The 21,133-nt window shown below is 38.6% G+C and overlaps 1 protein-coding gene across 1 annotated transcript in view; it reads left to right on the forward strand.

Annotated features, from left to right (window-relative positions):
- Positions 1–21,133, forward strand: part of PIPOX (pipecolic acid and sarcosine oxidase) — a 52,943-nt gene that overhangs the window by 24,571 nt on the left and 7,239 nt on the right. The window contains exons 4-5 of the mRNA XM_063450003.1: positions 2,172–2,354; positions 15,090–15,239. Coding sequence (XP_063306073.1) covers positions 2,172–2,354; positions 15,090–15,239 — 333 coding nt within the window. The remainder of the gene's footprint in view (positions 1–2,171; positions 2,355–15,089; positions 15,240–21,133) is intronic.

Consider the following 21,133-nt stretch of genomic DNA (forward strand, 5'->3'; position numbering starts at 1 on the left):
TGTAAGTTGCTTGTGCATTCTTAACCCTGAAGTGCATAACTTTGCATTTCTCTACGTTAAATTTAATCTGCCCTTTTTAGTGCCCAGTCCCCCAATCTATCCAAATCCCTCTGCAGCAAAGCAATATCCTGCTCACATTTTATTACTTTACAAAGTTTTGTGTCATCTGCAAACACTGATACATGGCTTGCAATGCCTAGTTCAAGATCATTTATAAAAATGTTAAATAGAAGTGGTCCCAAAACAGAACCTTGAGGGACACCACTTACCACTTTTGTTCAGCCTGAACATGTACCATTAATAACAACTCGTTGTACTCTATCCTTAAGCCAATGTTCTACCAAGAACAAGAATATTCATCTAGACCAATTTCTTTTAGTTTGTAGACTAACCTATTGTAAGGAACCGTATCAAATGCCTTGGCAAAATCCAAGTAGATCACATCCACTGCAACACCCTGATCTATACTTCTACTTACTTCTTCGTAGAATGCAATTAGGTTAGTTTGACATGACCTATGTTTCATAAAACCATGCTGATTATTGCTAATAACAAAGTTCTTCCCAATTAATTCCTGAATATTATCCCTTAATAGCCCTTCAAATATTTTCCCAGTTACAGAAGTTAAGCTCACAGGTCTATAATTTCCAGGCAAGGATTTTGAACCCTTTTTAACTATAGGAACAGCATCTGCCTTCCTCCAATCCTCCGGTGCAACACCTGAAACAAAAGAATCTTGAAAAATTAAATACAGAGGTTCACCTATTTCTCCACTTAGCTCCTTAAGTACTCGTGGGTGAATACCATCAGGCCCCGGAGCTTTATTTACATTAATTTTCTTTATAGCTGTAGCACCTTGTCTCAAGTTATCCAATCACAAGTTATTTGCAAGTTTTTTGCAGCAATCATTTGCATATATCTTGCCATAGGATCCTCATTAATATATACTGAAGAAAAATAGTTATTTAAAATTTCTGCTTTTTCCTGGTCTTCATTAGCTAATAAACCCAACTCTGTTTCCAGTGTACCTACACTTTCATTTTTTGTTTTTTTAAAATTGATGTACTTGAAAAAAAAATTGGGGTCGGTTTTGCATTCTTTAGCTATCAATTTCTCATTTTCTAGTTTAGCCACTTTAATTGCCTTTTTGCAAGCGTTATTGGCTTCCTTATATGTTAAATAGGATGCCTCTGATTTGTCTGATTTAAATGCTTTAAATGCCCTTTTCTTATTTTTAATCTCTTGTTTTACTTCTCTACTAAGCCACATTGGTTTTAATTTGTTTCTTTTATATTTATTACCCAATGGTACATACTGAGAAATGTACCTTTCTAATATTTGTTTGAATAGTTTCCATTTATCCTCAGTGTTTTTATCACTACGGAGTTTATGCCAGTCGATGTGTTGTAGAGCTGCCCTAATCTTATTGAAATTGGCTTTTTTAAAATTATATGTTTTAGTATACCCCACTTGCTTTTGCTTTCTTGAGTTTATTTCAAAATTTACCATATTGTGATCACTATTTCACTATTTATATTGGCTAGTCTAACTGAAATTAAGTTAGACGGATATACATTTCAACGTATATCTAAAATTAATTGTATAAAATTAGTGATGTTTCTTAATTTTTCATAATATTCAAAAAATATTATTTTTTATATTTTGTCCAACAAATATCCCTATAGAACCCAACTTCCTGTCCATTCTCAACCCATATTATTCTCTTATCCTTAACCCTAGCGAAATAATAACGTTTACATTGTATATTACTGGATGCTAAAATATCTACTTTACATTGAATATAAAATATCATACCTAATGGCGATATTTGGTCAATTCCGCCTTACAATCATATTGTGTTGACCATAAAAATACAGATGCAAAAAAATATATAAACAAATAAACAAAGGGTATGTAACAATATAGTAAACAGTGTGCATATTATGGTATTAAAACATTTTACTCCCACCCTCCAGAATTAAATTCAAATGAGAATAAATTACTTTTTAATGGTGCACATATTGAATCTTGTCATCCTCAAATTACCCAATGCCAGATAACATGAGTAAAAAGAGGGGTTGTGGCAAATGTATCATAACAGTATAGGTGAAATGATAGCATACTGTTTTGTTATGCAACATGTTGCATTAATATGTTCTTTTATATTGCAGGAGTGTTTCTTGCGCATGGGTGGCACCATTCATGATAATGAGAAGGTGACACATATAGAACCAGGACCAATGGTTACGGTGACAACCACCACCACTTCATATTCAGCAGAGAAACTGGTGATCACAGCAGGACCTTGGGCCCAGAAGGTCCTTAGTCCTCTCGGTCTTCAACTCCCCTTAAAGGTGAGAGATTGTATTTATATATTTATGAGTTTATTCACTAAGTGGTGACTAAAGCTTACAAACACAAATATAAAAGTGCACAGTGTAGGGCATGTAGTGATGGTGGATGCTTAAACACTAAAACCACTTCAAAGCAAACATAAAAAATACATACAGTAGTAGGTGGAGCATTCAATAAATCTGTAAACTAAGAAAAACATACAGCAAATAGTGCAATATGCAAGAAATAGCTATATAATACAGTAAATTGGGGATAATTCAACTCACAAGCCTGGAGCCAAATATAATAATATGGTTCACATGGGAAGTGCAGTGGGACTCTTAGTAGGATGTCCCTGTCCTTTCTGTGGTTCTCTTTTAGGTACCTCCAAGTCTTATATGAAGAGGATGGTCCAAACAGCTTTTTGGTTCAAATGGTATACTTTATTCCGTTCAGATTAAATAAATAAAAGCAAATATGTAGAAATGTCCAATAAAATGGATAAAAGGTCCTTGGCTGTTGCCAGTAAAAGTCCAAAATGGAATTACAGCTTCTTTAGTCGGTTTAAATCTTTCCAGGTTTGCTGTTCGTTTTAAATACCCTGCCAAATCTTCATTTGCAGGTGGTTCCTGGAACACATTGTGCATTCCATGCTTTCCTATGGTCACGTGCTCAGCGTGTCACTCAATCACGTGATGTGCGGGTTCCCAACTGCGTCTCCTTTTCGTTGTTGTGTGGGCTGTAACTGTTAGTGGGATGCTCCATGCGTTCCATAAGGTTCATCATTGGGTAGATGAGCCTTCCAGGACTTCTCCCCGTGGTGTGTATATTTATACTACGGGGCGATCGGCATCTCCTGGAGTCTCTCCCAGGAGCCTCATTCACAGTATCCCAAACAGAGGCATTTTACCTTACATGAAAGCAAATAGTCAACAAAAACTAAAACTGGAATTTCTTTACAAACAAACATATAGCCAATAAAAGTGGATACTTCCTTATAATAGTATATATGTAACATTGATGACAGGGTGATAGAGGTTCTTTTGTAGATAATCTATGCTAGTTTTTTTATATAAAGAGTGTTGAGGATATTATTACCATTATGATAATGAAATCTTTATTGCTGAATGTAGAATATGTATTAAATAATAGGTAATACATTTATTTTCATTCCTAATACATACTTTGATAACTCTGGAGGTAATAATTGTGTTGGCTTGATTTTAATAAATGGTTATGGTTAAAGGGACAGGCTTATAGCCATATGACAGAAAAATATCTAAAAAATAATAACTTCAAATAGAAGCATATATTAAAAAAGGAAATGGCTCTAGTTGAGGGAAACATGTGAGAAGGATGTTAAAGCCCATGTAAAGAAAAATAAATAAATATATGTATGTATGTATGTATAAAAGGTGACTAAAGCTTATCTGGTGACTAAAGCTTAGTTTGTGAATTCTCCTAACGCGGCTATTTTGATCTGAATTCTGCAAGTCGGTTTTCAGTTGTCCACCATTCACAGATGAGTCGATAAACCCTGTTCTTCATGCAGAAAAAAAATTATAATTCTAACTTCCATCTGAAACTTAGAAAACACAAGTCAAGTGCTGTAATTATATCTTGCCTTTTTCATTTGATTTGCAGTGCGATTCTTCTAAACTGAACCACATTGAAAAGGTTTCTAGGACAGTCAAGCTCCCTAGAGTAATGTATATCATTCCAGTGTGTTTAAGGTTTCCCTGCCAACAAATAGGTTAAATCACTGGCCAGTTTCCTTTCTACAGAATTCACATACATACTCAAAAATAACGTACAACCTAAGTGTCTTGTCACTGTTAGCTTCTTCTTGTCTTTGGGGAAATCCATTTATTTTCTTCATATTTTCAACATTGGTATGGCTAAATTCTTTCATAATATATAAGGTCATATAAGTATCAAATACTATATAACAATTTTTTGAGTTCTGTGTTTAAAATTAAATGGAAAATAATATTTTTAATAATATATAATATATATAATATTTTCATGTTTTAGTACATTACTAAATGTTTCAGTCTGATCATCCAAAACATCAAAATGCTGCCAATTATATCCTTTATATTTAATTTAACCAGAAAGAAATGCATAGTCTCAAATCAGTATGAGATATTATTTGGGGGTACCCAAAGGAAGATTTTTGGGGGGTAATATGGAAAAATTTACATATTAATTGTGACGGACGGAGTTCCTGAACTCCGACCAAGTGCCTCCGCCCAATCCACATGCTAGCCGTTGGGGAGGGAGCCTGGAACGCTGCAGCCCCTGTCGCCGAAGCTTGACTGGGGTATCTCCGGAACTCTTCCACCTGGCCAGGCTTCTTCCAGGCAGATATCGTCCCCTCTACCTATTTCTCTGCAGCTTTCGTCCCCTCTACCTATTTCTCTGCAGGTAGCATTCACTCTGCCTATTCCTCTGAAGCTCTGCTTATAGTGATTGCAAAATGTATTTTACAAGTCTTATTTAAAAGAACACACTCCTAGTCAGTCAGCAGAGGGTGCAGCAGAGTTATCTAGTAACATTAAAAAACTTGTGCGTTAATTGCTGCTGTCACACACCTCTTTCAGGGACTCCTGGGACTCGATGAATAGTCTGTGGGTAGGAGGCTGTCTTTAAAGCCTCTCCAAAAGGTCATGGCATGGGAGCTTCTGTCACATATCTCCAATGAAGACTAACCTGGGACAAGACTCTGAAAGGGTTTACTCCCAGGTTAGTCATTTTGTTAATCCCAAGGCCAAAGCAATGTTAAGGATAGAATACAATTTTAAAAGAGTCACTTACCAAGCCAACCTGGTCATCTCTCGTAGTATGTAACTGCCGCTGGGGAAGAGTATCAACTACACCTTCTCTCTTAAGTTCTATCAGCTGCTGGAGAGAATACAGAGTGGCCGGTGTCTCTAAGACAATGGATTGGGGATCTGGTCCACTGCCCAGCCTTCTGGTATTACACTGGTGAAGCCCATGCTCCCCTCCACAAGTACAGGACAAATTGCTTTCTTCTTTAGTAGTTGAGGACACAGGCCAGCAGCACTCTGTCCCGATGCTTGTGCTTCAGCTGGGGGAGTGGTGAGCTCCTCATTCTCATGCTGGTGAAAAAGCCTGCTCAGCTTCTCTCCCTGGTACATACTGGGCCACTTTAGAATGACAATGTTAACCTACCCTCCCTGGAACTCACACTGTTGATTGGGAGGAAGGATGCTGGCCTCCTCTCTCTGGAACTCCAACTGCCGCTGGTGAAGAGGGCTGACCTTCTCCGCTCCCGGTAGCTCCAACTGCCACTGGGGAGAGAAGGAGGTCGACCATCTGCGCTCCCGTAAACTCCAACAGCCATTAGGGAGGGAGGCCGATACTCTCCACACCTTGCATAACAACCTGCCGCTGGGGAGGGGCATGGCCAGACTAGCCCACCAGAATACCGGGAAATTGTGTGTAAAGTGCTGGCAGGCAGGGTGAGGAGTCAACAGGGAGGCCTGTCAGAGATATGCTGGATAGGAGTGAGAAGGGGGAGCAGGGGCCTGTCAGATAGTTTCTTGCTGGGGGTGAGCAGGGGGCATGTCAGAGAACTGCTGGCTGGGAGTAAGAGGTGTGTGTGTTTATAATGGTCATTGTTTGTGTCAACGTGGATCTATGTATGCCAGTGTATTTGTATGGGTCACAGTATGTATGCATTAGTAATTTCGTGCCAGTGTTTGTATGGCATACAGCATAAGTGTATTTGTGCGCCAGTGTCTGTTAATGAGTGTGTGTATGGGTTGGCATCAGTGACTATGTGCCAGTGTGTGCGCTCGTGAATATTCATTAATCAAAAATCTGTGTCTGACTTCATCTGTTTTTCTTTAAAATGACAGATTGAATAAAAAAATTAAATATATTTTTACTTTATATTTGTGATTTGTGTGTGATACAAATGTATATTTTTTTAATTTTAGGTGAGACTCTAAACTGCATAATTTAGACCAAAATAGTGAATAAGAAAATGTTTCCAACTTAACTATAGTAACAGCTTGACTATTGTAGCCAAAATTATGCAATTTAGATTTTCACTCACAAAAATGATTAGTTTAGTTAATAGATAATCCTGCCTTTCTCCCAGTCTTTCATGCACTGGTGTCAACTATATCCAACGAGGAATGCATTAATGGGATTGAGAACTAAACAAAATAACATTTATTAAAGGGATAATAAAGTCACTACTTAATGTAGTTTTTCTGATGAGTAGAATCATTCCCTGCAGGCATTTGTTTTATGTAAACACTGCCTTTTAAGAGAAAATTCAGTGTTTACATTGTCCCCTCGGCACACCTCCAGTGGCCACTACTCAGATGGCCACTGGAGGTGCTTCCTGGTGCAGTGCTGCACAATGTGGTCCGAAGCTGGTGGCAATTTTGCAAACAGTCTATAAAACACACACTCTCCTCCTGCCTGTCACCCGGCGATTGCACTCCCCGGACCCATGTGCCCTAGGTGGCCCTGCACCAGCCCTGTATATATGTTGGCCCACATGGAAATTCCCCGGTAAACCGCTGTGCCAGTCCGGCCCTGTCTGGGGTGCACATAGCAGAAGAGAAATGCAGGGTATTTTAATCAATCTGTTGTCTATACTGGAAAGATGACAATGAAATTCCCCAGGCACTCAAAGTGTTGAAGCCGCAGGCAGTTTTAATGAAACAAAAAGAATAGGCTGTTCTTTTTGTTTCATTAAAACTGCCTGCGACTTCAACACTTTGAGTGCCTGGGGAATTTCTTTGTTGCCTTATAATTGTGGGATTGCTGGTCCTGCTCCAGAGCACCGGGTGGCTGCTGGGACTGAGTGCGGCTCCTACCATCACTTTTACACTGAAAAGATAGCTATTTTCTTTATTTTAAGTAATTAGGCTAGTTATTAATAAATGTTCAAGTTTAAAGTCAAGCAATCTACAGTGAAATCTTTATGTTTTTAAGAGCCCTTGTTTCCAAATTACAAGTAAAATCTCATGTTGAGATACAGTGGAATGAGCTCACAGGTTAGCAAAGTCACGGCAATCTATGTGCACTGTTGTACTTTATCAAGATTGCATTGGGCATGAACCCCCGGCACTAATACAGTGGAAGAAGCCCCTCCTTTCATTTGCAGGTGTTAATACTATCTTGTTAAAGCAAAAAAAGTATTAAATGTATTCACTAGGGGGTATTTCTACTTAATAGTGATTTTGTACATTTTTGTATTTGGCAGTGGAGTGTCCTTTTAAGTTGCAGACAATAGCCAAAGAACATGCACTGTCCCCTTTCACCATCTCTCTCTTCTTCACTCTGGAATCCCTCTAGGGAGTAGGAGGGATCGTTGCTAGCCGACCATGAGGAACAACTTTTGCACTGAAAGAGTTAATATAACGTTAGCAATAACCTTTCCACAATCAAAATTTTAGAACATCTGTAGCAATCATTTTCAAAATTTATTACAAGGAAACTATTTTGTTTTGTGGTTTTTTTTATTATGTAACTTTATAGGGAATCAATCAAATTAAATTAAGTTTCTTTCTATGGAAGCTGACTCGGGGCTCGATTCTATTAGCCTTTTAATAAACAAATCAATATTTCTTTAAGGAGGCTGTTGCAAAGTAAAGGCCTTTTCAATTTGAGAGTAAATGTGAATGTCTAGGTGATGAGCTTTAACATTCTCCGTGACTTGTTAAAATATCAAACCTAACTTTGCATTTGATAAACCTCGAATACATTTAAAGATTTAAGAAATATTCCCGCTATCAAGCTGTTGGCATTTTCAAAGATACATAATTAGATATGATTAGATAGACAATAATGTAAAACGCTGCAGAATAAGTTGGTGCTATATAAATGCCAAAAACAATAACTAAAAAATATATATATATAGATTAGATATATTGGCTTAAAAGCTCATTTGGGCAGGGTTCTCTTTGCCTACTGTTCCTGTATGACATACACTTTTTTAAGAATTTGATGTTTGACTTGTTTGCCAATTGTATAGTGCTAGATTGGCGCTATATCATCAATTGTAATTACCGTAGATAGGGAGAAAGAACTAACATTGTGCTGAAACTACTTCAATATTACGCATTGCACATGAGGTGCATATACAGGGGACTTTTTTTTTTTTTTTTTTACATATAAGATATTGTTATTAACATTAAAACCAAGAAAAATAAAGGCTAACATGTGGAAAAGAACATGTACTTTGTAAACATTTGCTTTTAACCCATTATGTGAGGAGATAGACATCTTTCATCAAGATATATCAGTGTTTTTATTCAGATCCGCCCGTGTTAATCAAATCCCCAGCCAACTCCACAAGAACAGTATGACTATTCTAATAAAAAAAAAAAAAAACATTTAGAGGTTCATGCTATGTACTTGTTGTGGTTTGTGGCTTTGGATGAATTAGTTTGTGCAATTCAAAGGGTTTCACAATAACTACTGTGTTAAACTTTTAGGAGAACCAAGATGGCTGCCGATTATGTGCTTCAAAGAGCATCAAAAATGGCCACCAGTCATCTGTCCTGGTGTAACCTAGTTACATTAACAATAGACATCACCTGGTTACACTAACAAAAGAGTTAATAGAAGCCCACATATATTTGCAAGCATTCAAAATCAACTTTTAATTTTTTACAGCTATAATTTAGATTTTTAGCTGCATAAGGTATGTTGGCAGATTTATATCCCAACATGTAATGACTAATGCCAATCATTCAGATGTGAAGCAAAAGATAATGTTTAATAAAAAGATGTAAAAGAAAATATAATAAATATTAATAAACATATTCTAGCTAAACAATTGTAATACTAACTAGACAACTATGCTTTGCATTACTAATCGTATGTTTCCCATGATTGCAGTTAAAACATGTCAAAGGCTATCCAAGTAACTTGATCTAAACACAAGTATAAAAGCTATAACAAAATGATACAGTTTTATACTTAACATCCCAGGATCTTAGATGAAATGGAGATAAAGGTTTCTGCTGCTCTACATAGATCAAACTCCATGTCCTGGATAGAAAATATGGGCTTAGAGCATGTACTTGCAGCCTTGGAAGATTTGCAAGGCTGTCTATGCCCCTGTACTACTACATCGCTGCTATCCCCAACAAACTCTAGAAACCAACTCTAAACCCCACAAAAGAACTTAACAATAACCATAGTAACATGTCCCTCCTTACGGCCTATTCCCTACCCATCGACCTGCCTACTGACTCGGAATTGTTAAACTGGTTTGTTAATTAACCTTTTCAGTCTTTAGAACTGAAATGTATGCAGAGAATATCTGTTAAATGGTGAACTTATAACTTTGAGGCACAAATATCTTTGTTAAAACACAAATATTGTGTTAAAATGGTAGTCATATTTCATGTCCATAACAGTACTATATGGTAAAAATTTTATGGAAGCCTAGGTGTTACGGCTGTAAAGAATTAAAAAAAAATCAGATCTAAGGTCAGAACAGTTGAAACTGGAACAATTCCCTAAGTCAGCTATGCTTTCAGACCAGTTACTGTGGCCCCAAACATGAAACTCACCTCGATCTTACCCAAAATTCTCACTTCAGTAAACAACCCTTACAATGTGTGCATTGGCAGGGACCAGATGATAGCTTATTAAAATGGAAAAAGATGCAAACAGGCATATGGAGTCAATTAATGTGCGTACTAAGTCTAAAAAAAAAAGATGCGTACACATGCTGTAAGGATCACATTTATATGTAACAAGTCACTTATGGTATCGTGTAAGAAGACCTTTTCATTTTATCTTAGGTATCAAATGCTAATGAGAAACTGTACTGATTGATCTTACCTTTACAAGTTTTGATCTAAAGGCCTTAGCAATTTGTAGATATTAAGCACTGACTTTTAAAAATAATATGGAATACAAAAAAATAAGACTAAACAAAAAAGAAATCATTATACACAGTAATGATATATAATTTACATTATCATATTACAATGATTAAGGTAAGATATTTCTTACACTAGTACACTCCAATAGCAGCAGTCAGCATACATGTAAGGCAATTATTAGTACTGAATTAGATATATAACTTTTTTTTATTATTTGTCTAAAACTACAGTAAATTACAGAGGCAGGTATATAGGGGCCAATTTGGCTCTGCAGACGGTTACAATGATTATCCATTGTATGTGTATGAGCAAAAGATTCCAGAATTGAGTTGAGGAAAACATCAGCCCTTAAATCTTGTTTTTAGCACAAAGCATTAATAAATGTTTCCGTTATTATTATTACTTGCAGTGATAATTAACAGAAAAGGGAACTAGTACGAGCAACGGTAATTAGAAATAGACAAAGTAAAGGGTACAACATGATTAAATGAAAACAGAATTTTAAGTTTCATAATATTTCCAAAATAATTTTGGGATTCAATATGTCATGGCAATGCTAGCTAATTTTAGTAGTGGGGTGTATTCTTATCAAACCTTTAATTCAAAAGAATACATTAATAATAAAAAGTTCAGTTGTCGTTGACTTTTCAAAGGCAGTCCTCCAGCTCAAAATAAATGATGAAATGTTTACATTAGTGTATACAAATTAGATATCCTCGTGATTGCACAGTTCTATCCATATTCTTTTAAAGCTAATATTTACATGATTGCAGTGGCACTTAAACAAGAGACAGAGAGATAAAGAGATTATAGCATTAATAGCACCTCAACCACCCCACCAAAGTGGCCACAGTGTCTGTAGCAATCTTTAGCAGGAACAGACAGCTGTGATTGGCTGAGAGTGTCATCTTGACACTCTCAATCCATCACAGTGTCTACAGCTGGTATGAATTATGGCCGGAAGGAATTATGTATGCTCTTTCTCAGCCATAGCTTCAGTGTGGGCCGGGCTGTAAATAACCAAAGACCCTCTTTCAATGTTAAACTTCTTGAAAATGTTTTGACTCCGAATGGAAGGCAAGACCCAGGGGACTTCAGGCACCACAACCAATCCAATGAGAAGAAACGGCCACAGTGTCCACAGGGTCACCTCAAAGTAGAGATCACTTTTGTGTCACATTATTCCTACAGGGAAGCTGTTCACAAAGTTTTTACATGCGCCATTAGACTTGTGCCACAAAAGTTCCAAACAGCTGATACTTTAACGAAACTATTGCTATGCTTCTTCAAAATGCTTCTTCAAAATGCTATGCAGGCTACCTCTCTATAGTGGTCTCAGTGCAAATCCACTGGGGGCAATGTCACATAACAAGCAGCAGATTTCAGTTCCAGGGTCACTTTCCAGCATTGCATCATCTGCACCAAGCACCTTTTGCTCTTGACAGAACAACTCATTTGCAGTGTACGCAATATGGTGGATGATAGCACCTATACTTGTGATGTCCAGATGAGCAAGTATTGCTAAAACCAAGATAGCTTCCACCAGAAGGGTGAGTTAAGGACAGATTCCACATGAGCAGAAATGCCCATTTCTACAGGTCATCTCACGTGTGCTGGAACAAAGAAAGAACAAAACCTTCAATGGACACTCTGTGACACTTTTGTAAGATTGTCCATACTTTCTGATAGAATCTAACAAGTACTCTGTTTAATGCCCCATCCAATCTCTTTCTATTGAACCACTGCTCCTGGCGACTAGCCATTGGCACTATCAGGTATAATTGTAGTGGAGAGATCACCGAAAGCAAAAAATCACCAGGTTTCAATTGCATCATGGAGAAATGATCCACATCCAGTTTTATCCAGTCATGTGATGTCAGCTCTCTCACTCCTTTTGGCTCCCACACCTCCCAATTCACGGATGTTGATAGCAGGATTGGGCAGGATTGGGCATGGAATCCACCAGTGGAACACTTCTCTCTATCTCAGATTTCTTCCTGCTCAGCGTGTGGTGAAGGAGACCTGGATGATAAGTCCAATGGGCCAGTGGAACATAAAACTGTGAAGGCTGGGGGCGGGGCCTGACCTGCAAGCAGAGCAGTCGCATGGTGGACGAGCTCCCACCACACAGGCTGTTTATAGGGAAATACCGGCAGTTCTCATGCCTGGATTAAAGCCGGGGTGTGCTACCCATACTGGGGGCGCCCCGGTGAATCACCCGATACCGGACTCAAAGGTTTCCCATAAGCGAGAACCCCAGGTGGCAGGCTGCGGCCCACGATGGACGGGGCAGGGGGGAGACGGCCGCTCACCTCGCCTCGACGTCAGGGGCATGGAGCCGCCGATTACCCGCTCCCCCCCCTCAGGACCGGCGGGGGTGATCCCGGTCCAGGCAGCAGGGCTTAAGCGCGAGACGACGGCAGAGCATACAGGGCAGCCCCATGCTACACGAGCACTCAAAATGGCGGACGCCACGTGCACTGCACACTACCACACGGACAAGCATAGCATCATGGACAAACTCGAAGCCATACTCGACGCCTTCTGGGCACGACTGGTGTGCAAGGAGCGACACAATGCAGTTCCAGTGAGTACACCCGTTCAAAAACCCGTACATGCCCACCGCAACCACATAGGCCCCCGCCTGATGGGCCCTAAGAGTTGGCGCCGAAGACGGAGATCCCGCCTGCCTAAACACAAACAGGCGGGATCAAGGCATACTGCGACCCTGGCCCGATTTGGCCCACAAGTTCACCCCAAATCCCGCATGTGGCGGACACCCAAACCGCAACCAGCAACAAGCAAGCTACAATCACAGCTCCGATCCTGCTCGAAGCTATGGAGAGCCCCAGAGCACCAAACGGAGAATACACTTACCCGCAATGTCCACACCGGTCCCCGCGGTGACGAGCAGATGAGTCGGCAACTGGAACCCACGACGCAGCACATTGCAGAGCCTCAGCAGGACCTTCAAACGCTCCCAACACCCTTCAAGGCGATGGGTATCGGCTGACCGAGCACTCCCAAACCGGGACGCACAGCGGTATAAGTCCAAGGCCTCTACTACAATAGACGCTATCTATACCACAGTGACACCTCCTAAGCAGAGTTTTGTACTCCTTAAAATGTATCCTATCTTTTAACACATCACTCATTTGCCTCTCAAACCAAAATCTTGTTCTAATGTTTATACCTTTCTTAATTGTCTAGATCTTCTCCTAGGCTAGCTAAGCATTATATGCTCATTCACTCTAGACATGACTAAACAGCATGTCATATTTAGCGTATACTTAATTAACAAGCTACTGTACTAATAGTCTATACTTTTATTTTGTGACTTAAGCCTCAGTCCATATCCTGTGTGCAAAGCATGTCATTCTTATTCATTGCTATTAAGTGTACCACAAGACCTGCAAATCACATTATAAGCATTAATGTACTTTTTATAACATTTAATCTAATGTTTAACCCCTGTTTCTTTAAACTGTAAGCTTATTGTCTACACACGTGAAATCACCTGTAGGACCTCTAATATTTTAGCATGTTAATTACCGGATCTTATGATCCTTAGCCTGTATTTTCTAACTACTGTTTTCACGACAAAAAATTTAAAAATTGAGGCACCGTAATTCAGGAAATGTCGTTTAATCTTGCTGTACCGATCCTATAATGTAATTCATTTGCACGTTTCCCCCAATTTCTCTTATGTATCCCATCTTATTTGCCTCTAATAAAAGAAAGATTGACAAAAAAAAAAACTGTGAAGGCTGTATCTTCATTTACATGGCCAGGTACACCATTATTTCCCGAGTAAGAATGGATGTGCTCATGTTCTTCTCACTGGTTTTTATCAGTTAAATATATGAGTTTCTTATATGGGAGAGAAGCCGTTATGGCCCCCTTCCGAGGCTCTGTTGGAAATCCTATTGTTAGTTGCATCTCCACCTTCTTTTTCAGTATCCCAAAATTCAAGCGGTATAATATTATATATATTATTATAGAGCAGTATAATCCAACTGTCCTCATGAATCAGATTAAAGTGAGGTGAAGAGAGGGACAGAGACAATGTGTCAGCCAATGTTTCAAATCATTGGCTGGCACATTGTAACAGTGATCGCAGTGACTGGCTGTCACTGCGATCACAAGCTGCAGATTGCCAAAGGGTAACTGATTGGCCAAAGGTCCCCCAACTGTGATCTGCAACTTGGTAGGGAGTGGGTATACGTGAGAGGACGCAAACAGCGTGCTATACTTTCCTAACAGCGGTTAAGTTTACTGTTTCCTTGCTCCTGGAAGCATCAGTAAAGAAGGTATAAGCAAATATGAACCCTCCTTTTTTATTTATCTAAAACTACAGGAAATTACAGGAGCAAGTGTATAGGTGTACATTTATTTTAATGTCTTATATCACTCATAATACTGAAGTCTATTTTACGGGAAATTAAAGCCATCAAGGACTTCTAAAGAGGTTATAATTGACTGAACCTGGACATGAGAATATATTCCCCTAAATAAAAGCTTCACTGTTACAAATACACACACAACCATACACACAAACTCACATGTATTTATACTATTCTGCCTAGCAGATATTTTTTTTTATAATATATTAGAATTCTGAATTAATAATGTGACATATTGTGTCACATCCCTTGTGTCAGTCTCTTAATTAATAAATATTTAATATGAAAACAGCACTGGGTAATCTATTTATTATTGGCCACGGATGAAAATTAATAGTTGTAATGTTATTGTTTAGGTGAGCTATTAAACTCAGACACGAGATTCAATTTTAGTCATGTCATTTTCACTATTGGTTATTTGTGATGTGTTTTTATTTTATTAATATGTGCTGTAAATATCTTGCAGACTCTGCGAATCAATGTATGTTATTGGAAAGAAAAAAATCCTGGGAGATCTGATATCCTGGCAAGCTCCCCGTGTTTCTTGGCTGCTGTGAGTGGTGAAGAGCATGAAATATATGGACTACCATCCCAGGAGTATCCAGGGCTCATTAAGGTGAGTGCAAGCAACTGTTTCTGAAATATTGATCTATTAACCTATTCACTGCCAAGGCCTTTTCACTTAAAAATGAAAACCCCATAACAGTAAATTGAAGTATGAGATGGACAATAGAATGGAAAAATGGAACAAATCAATTTTGCCTATAGATTGCTGCCCAGGGACACCTAAAAAAAAAAATTGTATATACAAATGTTTGTTTTTTTTAAATGCACTTCTTTATTTTTTAGAAAACATTATATAGAAACTATCTAATATGTCAAATTGTGCAATATTTTAGACATGGTCTGACATACAATATTAGCATGGATAAAAAAAATATAAAGTAGGTGTGATAAAAATAAATTAAAATTGTCCCCCGTATATGTGAATTTATATTGAACATGATGGTATTTGGGGAATGCAGCAGTCTTTTTATTGTATCAGTACGTTATGTCATATTTCATGCTTGATTCATTTATTAAACAGCACGAGAGAATGTGATAGGGCTCTGTAAATTATTATAACTATACTAAGGCAGGTGCTGTATAGAAATATCCTGAGCTATAGGCTATTATGCTCTGTAGTTTTTCACTCTATTGAAGTAGTGAGTTAATGTTTTTTTCCCTGATTAACCCCTTAAGGACACATGACATGTGTGACATGTCATGATTCCCTTTTATTCCAGAAGTTTGGTCCTTAAGGGGTTAAAGTAGAACAGTGATGGGCAAGAGTTGGTACTCCACTTGTTATAGACTACATTCCCAATGACACTTAAAGGCAATGCAGTCCACGACAGCTGTAATATAAAATACGGGACATATGCTGTCAAGATAAGGTTATGATCTGAGTTTAGTCCCAGGAGATTTCCAATAAATATTTTTTTTTACCAAATATGGTGTGGTTTAAATAAAATACTTTAAAGGTTCAGTTTATAATCCTTTAAAGGTTTATAAGCATAAATAATATTTCTATGAATTTGCTTCCAAATACTGTATTTAATACTGTTTGAAAAACAAAGGATTTATCTACAGAAGTCACCCTTAAAGTCTATGGAAATATTTAAGGATAAATAATTTAGAAAGTTTTTCTTATAGTATTGAATCATTCGGAAAGCTTTTAAATTGATAAAATCATATATCTGAACAGTATACATTTTGCCCATTACGCACTTTACTGTCAACCTGCATTTTACAGAAAACAGTTTTTGAGAGCTGCAGTGAGAGAGGACCAATAGCACTGTTGAACAAAAAGACTTATAATTTGATTCCTTAATAAAATTAGTCATACTTTACTAATTGTGGGTCAAGAAAAAACAAATATGACTTCATTGTGTTTTCATTAGTTTTAGTTTTTGAGATGCACTACTTGCGTTTCAATAATATAGTCGTCTTAAAGACAATACAACAACCTGATATATTCTTGATACACTATAAATTAAAGTTGTTTTCATTCAATCAACCGCAAATAGCTCCACAAAACAAAAAAACATACAGCAATCGAAAGTACTGTCTGAAATAGTGGCCTATTCACATGAGCATCTTCTCTTTGCCTATCGCTTGTAATGACTTGTGGGGCATCTCTTTTCACTGTCCAACAGTAGTCAGCAAGCATAGAAGTGTTCCACCTACCCTGATATCTTTGTTCAATTGCCAAAATGTCTTGGTGGAGCCACTCAATACTCATCACTCAGTTTTGAGTGGCATGTTGCAGAATAATTGATGATACTTTTTTAGAAGGTTGTACGCAAGCTCTTTAGTTACCCAAGAAGCCATGCCCAACACCTTTAAAAACTTCCCAAGCCTCTTTCTCATTACACTTGAGGACTCGCCCACATTTTTCACCCGTAAGAAGTTCACAAATTTGCCGACCAACAGAGATATCTTCCCTAACTTTTGCTTCACTCAGCAGTGGTAATTCTTCTCTCAGGTACTTGAAAGATTCTACATCCTTGTTCACCTCATTTTCTAAGATCTTTATGAGTCCAAACTTGTGTAATGAGTAAAGGGGAACTAAGAATTTTACTTCAATCAACCAGTGGACTATGCTGGACCTTTTCTTCCCAAGGTCACAGAATTTCTCTTGGAGGCCAGACTTTTCAATTTTATTGTGAAGACCTATCCGGACTGTCCCACTCACACAGGAAACAGCAGTAGTTGGTGCATCCCAGCTGCATTTAATTGCTTCCAGAGGTAACTTCATATTCTCATATTTTTTTCCTTCATGTACACAGGCAATAAACAAAACAAGGCCTACAGTCACTATGTGTTGTAGTGAGGTTTGCCATGCCCTTTACTCTATACCCATACTCTACTACTCTACACAAAGATATTGTCCACTACAACTCTGGTGAAGCCTTGCCAGCATTATGGCTGTAAGAACATTATGGGAGATGTAGTCCACTACATCTGGAGTGCTGAAGGTTGCCTACCCCTGCCCTACAACATCATAAATGGGCTATATCTCGGAGCTGAAATTCTGTTATCAATTAGAAGTAAGCAAGTTAGAATAATTTTCATTGTTGAGCAATGTAGTAAAAGCACAACGATATTGTGAAAAGAAGAAAATATTAAACATCCAATCAGATTAAATTACTATCATTGACCAGAAAATGTAGGGATGAGAATGAACCATAGGCAGGACCGGATTAACATAGGCGCTGATGGAGCTGCAGCTCCAGGCTCAGGCCAATGGAATACGCTCATTTATTTTTTAATTATTTTTTTACTTTTTTTTTTTACACACTACTCTGCAATACTATCACTAGTCAGTAGGGGTCGTTGTGTGTGTGGAGAGAGGCAGGGATAGAAAGTTACAGTATATACCTGCATCTCTCTACTTACTCATCCGCGGGGGAGCAGCTACACAGCACAAAGAGTCCAGACAGCAGCTCCCAGCCTGCAGAGACAGCCTACAGCTCCAGGAAGTGAGGGATGTGGTAAAGGCTGCAGGGAGACATGGGGACACTGAGACACTAAGGGACACTGTGAGACATGGGGACACAGGGAGACCTCTGGGGACGCTGAGGCACTTGGGGACACACATGGGGACACTGAGACAAGTCTTCCAGTGTCCCCAAGTGTCTCAGTGTCCCCATGTCTCACAGTGTCCCCTAGTGACATCGTGGAACCTGGGAGACATGGAGACACAGACACTAGGGGACACTGGGTGATATGGGGACACTGGGAGACAGGGAGACCCTGGGAGACAGGGAGACCCTGGGAGCAATCCATCTATACAGCAGAATTAAACTGTAAGTAGTTTTTTTGTGTGATTTCACAGAATTTTCTCTTATGTCATTCCTTGTGCTTTACACCATGTAATGTCACGCATACATAATTAGTTATGCTAATTAGGAAGGCCTGTATTTTTTTCCAAGGTGGCAACCTTAACTACTCTTCACATACTCTTGCTTAAGTATGCAAACTTAAGAGGAATATATGGAGACAAAACTTATGTGCAAACAAGACTTATGTGATATGAAATTAGTTAAGGTAATGCTGACTTTGGTCTCTCTAACACTGTGGCATGTTCCCTTTCTTCTACACTCACAACATCCACCTTTTCTCTGTCTCAGACTGTATACCAGGAGCTTCTGCCTGCTAGTAATAAGGTAAGGAGACAAGTGGACATGTGAGTGCTAGGGGACAGTCCTTAGAACGCATGGAGCAAGCGCATCATTAAACACATTTATGCCAAGCTCAGGATGCTGTTGGCCAGCATGCATGATTGGCAGGCAACCTGACATGCATTCATGCCAGGCTAGCCTTCCAATTCTTTGGGCAGACACGTCTCCTTTTTGGGCATGTTCGTCCTTTTCGGAAGTTCTGATAACATAATCCGCGTCAGTGGCCCACCCTTTTACACCGCTCATTGACTTCCTGCTTCACTGGACACTGCTGTTAGGGGGTATGGATTTACTTGAAAGGTGAAAGCATGAATTAGAGAGAATCTGAGTTTTCTTATAGCTGCATCCTATGAGTTTCCCTCTGGTAACATCTCCACCAGATACATAACACTTGAGAGGTAGTCTACTATAAAATACTCACTTTATGGTGAAGGCTGTAAAGTAAGGCATATTCAATAACATTTACATATATTTACATATATATTTATATTCCGCTAATGGAACTCTTTTATACAAAATCACCTCATGATTTAGCATCACTGTGCTATTAATATGTTTGCAGCTTTAGTGGTTTTAAAGAGTTCTCTCTGTCTCTTGTAAAATCTCTGTTTTAATCCTTGCTTTTATCACTCGTAAAACAACTCTATTTTATTAGACCAGATTCAGTAAACGGAAATAGTCTTATAGTTATTTTATATATATATATATATATATAAAATAGTTATTTAAACTAATTCAAACTGTGAATAAAGAAATTTGTGATGCATTTGGACTTTGAGGGGTTTAGGTCCACCAAATAATCGAAAAATGTATGAAGATTGGACTTTCCTATAGAGTTATTGGTAGTAGTATCGTCTCTGATGAAGCCTGTGTATTGGACCAATAAATATGTTTTTATAACTGATCTGGGGTTGATGATGTTTTGTTGATATAAGGATCAGGGAACCACAAAACATTTTTTTATGTCTTTATTTGTATTTTATTTTTTAATTATTTAACCTCTGCTCTCTCGTGAGTATACAGAACATGGTAATTATAGCTGTAGATAATGTTTGCTGGACTGTGAATCAGGAAGGGTGAATTTCCCTACTTTACTGAAACAAATTATCCAACAATGCAGAAAATCAAACAAAACAAAACAAACAATATATATGAGCATTAATATAATATATTATTATGATCCAATGCACAGTTTGTGAAATTACAATTATTCGAATACAGATTAAAAATGTAGCAATTTATTTTTCATAACCTACTTCCGTCAAGTTGAATAATTGAATTTGCTTTTATAATACATGAAGTAATATACATTTCTATTAGTTGCTTCCTTTGTTTCTCTCTACAAAATAATAAATTAAAACTAAAGGGTTTGCTCACTAAACAGTGAATTGGAGTGAATTGAAAATTGAACTGCACAATGCAGATTAAAATATCTGTAGTGGAGCTCCCTGTACCCCGGCCGGGTCCCTCCACCAAGGATCACTTCCTAGCTGGAACCGAGGAAACCTCAGCGCTTCTGCCCCAGTGGCCATGGCTTGACTGGGGTTCTCCTGGAGCCTCTTAGTTCTGGAACAGGTTAGGGGACTAACACTATTCCCTTTCGGGGACTGGAAGCATACAGTCCTGGGAGCTATAGTCCTTGCAAGGACTTTCCTTGCTGAATTCTCCTCAAACTGGAACAAGACGCTGAGCAGTGAATAGCCCTTTTCACTCCCAGTAACTGGACAACACACAGTTCTGAGAGTACAACTGATTCTAATGAGCCAAACTCGTCCTTTTATGCACATACCCCTCCCAGGAGTCTCTGTGCCTGGAAGATAATTGAATTAAAGACTGGTAAGTTATCTATCTCCCAGATACCGAGAGCCAAACATAAAAACATAAAAGTACACCAAAACATAATAAAAACATACAGTAACCCCACATGTCTTATATCCCCAAACAGTCCAAATAGCGCTCAGATCCATGCAGTGTTGGGGAATCGCATGAGGGTAAAGTTCTGACCAGTCGCACACCTGGTCCTATTACCCAAAATAGTTCCAGAGCAATGTGTGCTTTGGCCGGTAAATTTTCGGGAGCTGCTGTCGCTGAAATGCGTGGTGCTCCGCCTGGCTCTCAGGGAGCATTTGTTCCTCTTAGTCTCAGGCACCTTCCCTCCAAAAAGCGCTCTTCTGGCAGGTTGGCAAGTGGGTTAAAATACCGAAACCAGATGACTGGGAACCACAAAGTCCTGATGCTGAGATTAATTCCATGGCTGTCGCGGCTAAGTAGCGCTGAGGACCAT

The sequence above is a fragment of the Pelobates fuscus genome, chromosome 1 (genome assembly GCF_036172605.1).
Source record: "Pelobates fuscus isolate aPelFus1 chromosome 1, aPelFus1.pri, whole genome shotgun sequence".
In the NCBI taxonomy this organism is placed as follows: Eukaryota; Metazoa; Chordata; class Amphibia; order Anura; family Pelobatidae; genus Pelobates; species Pelobates fuscus.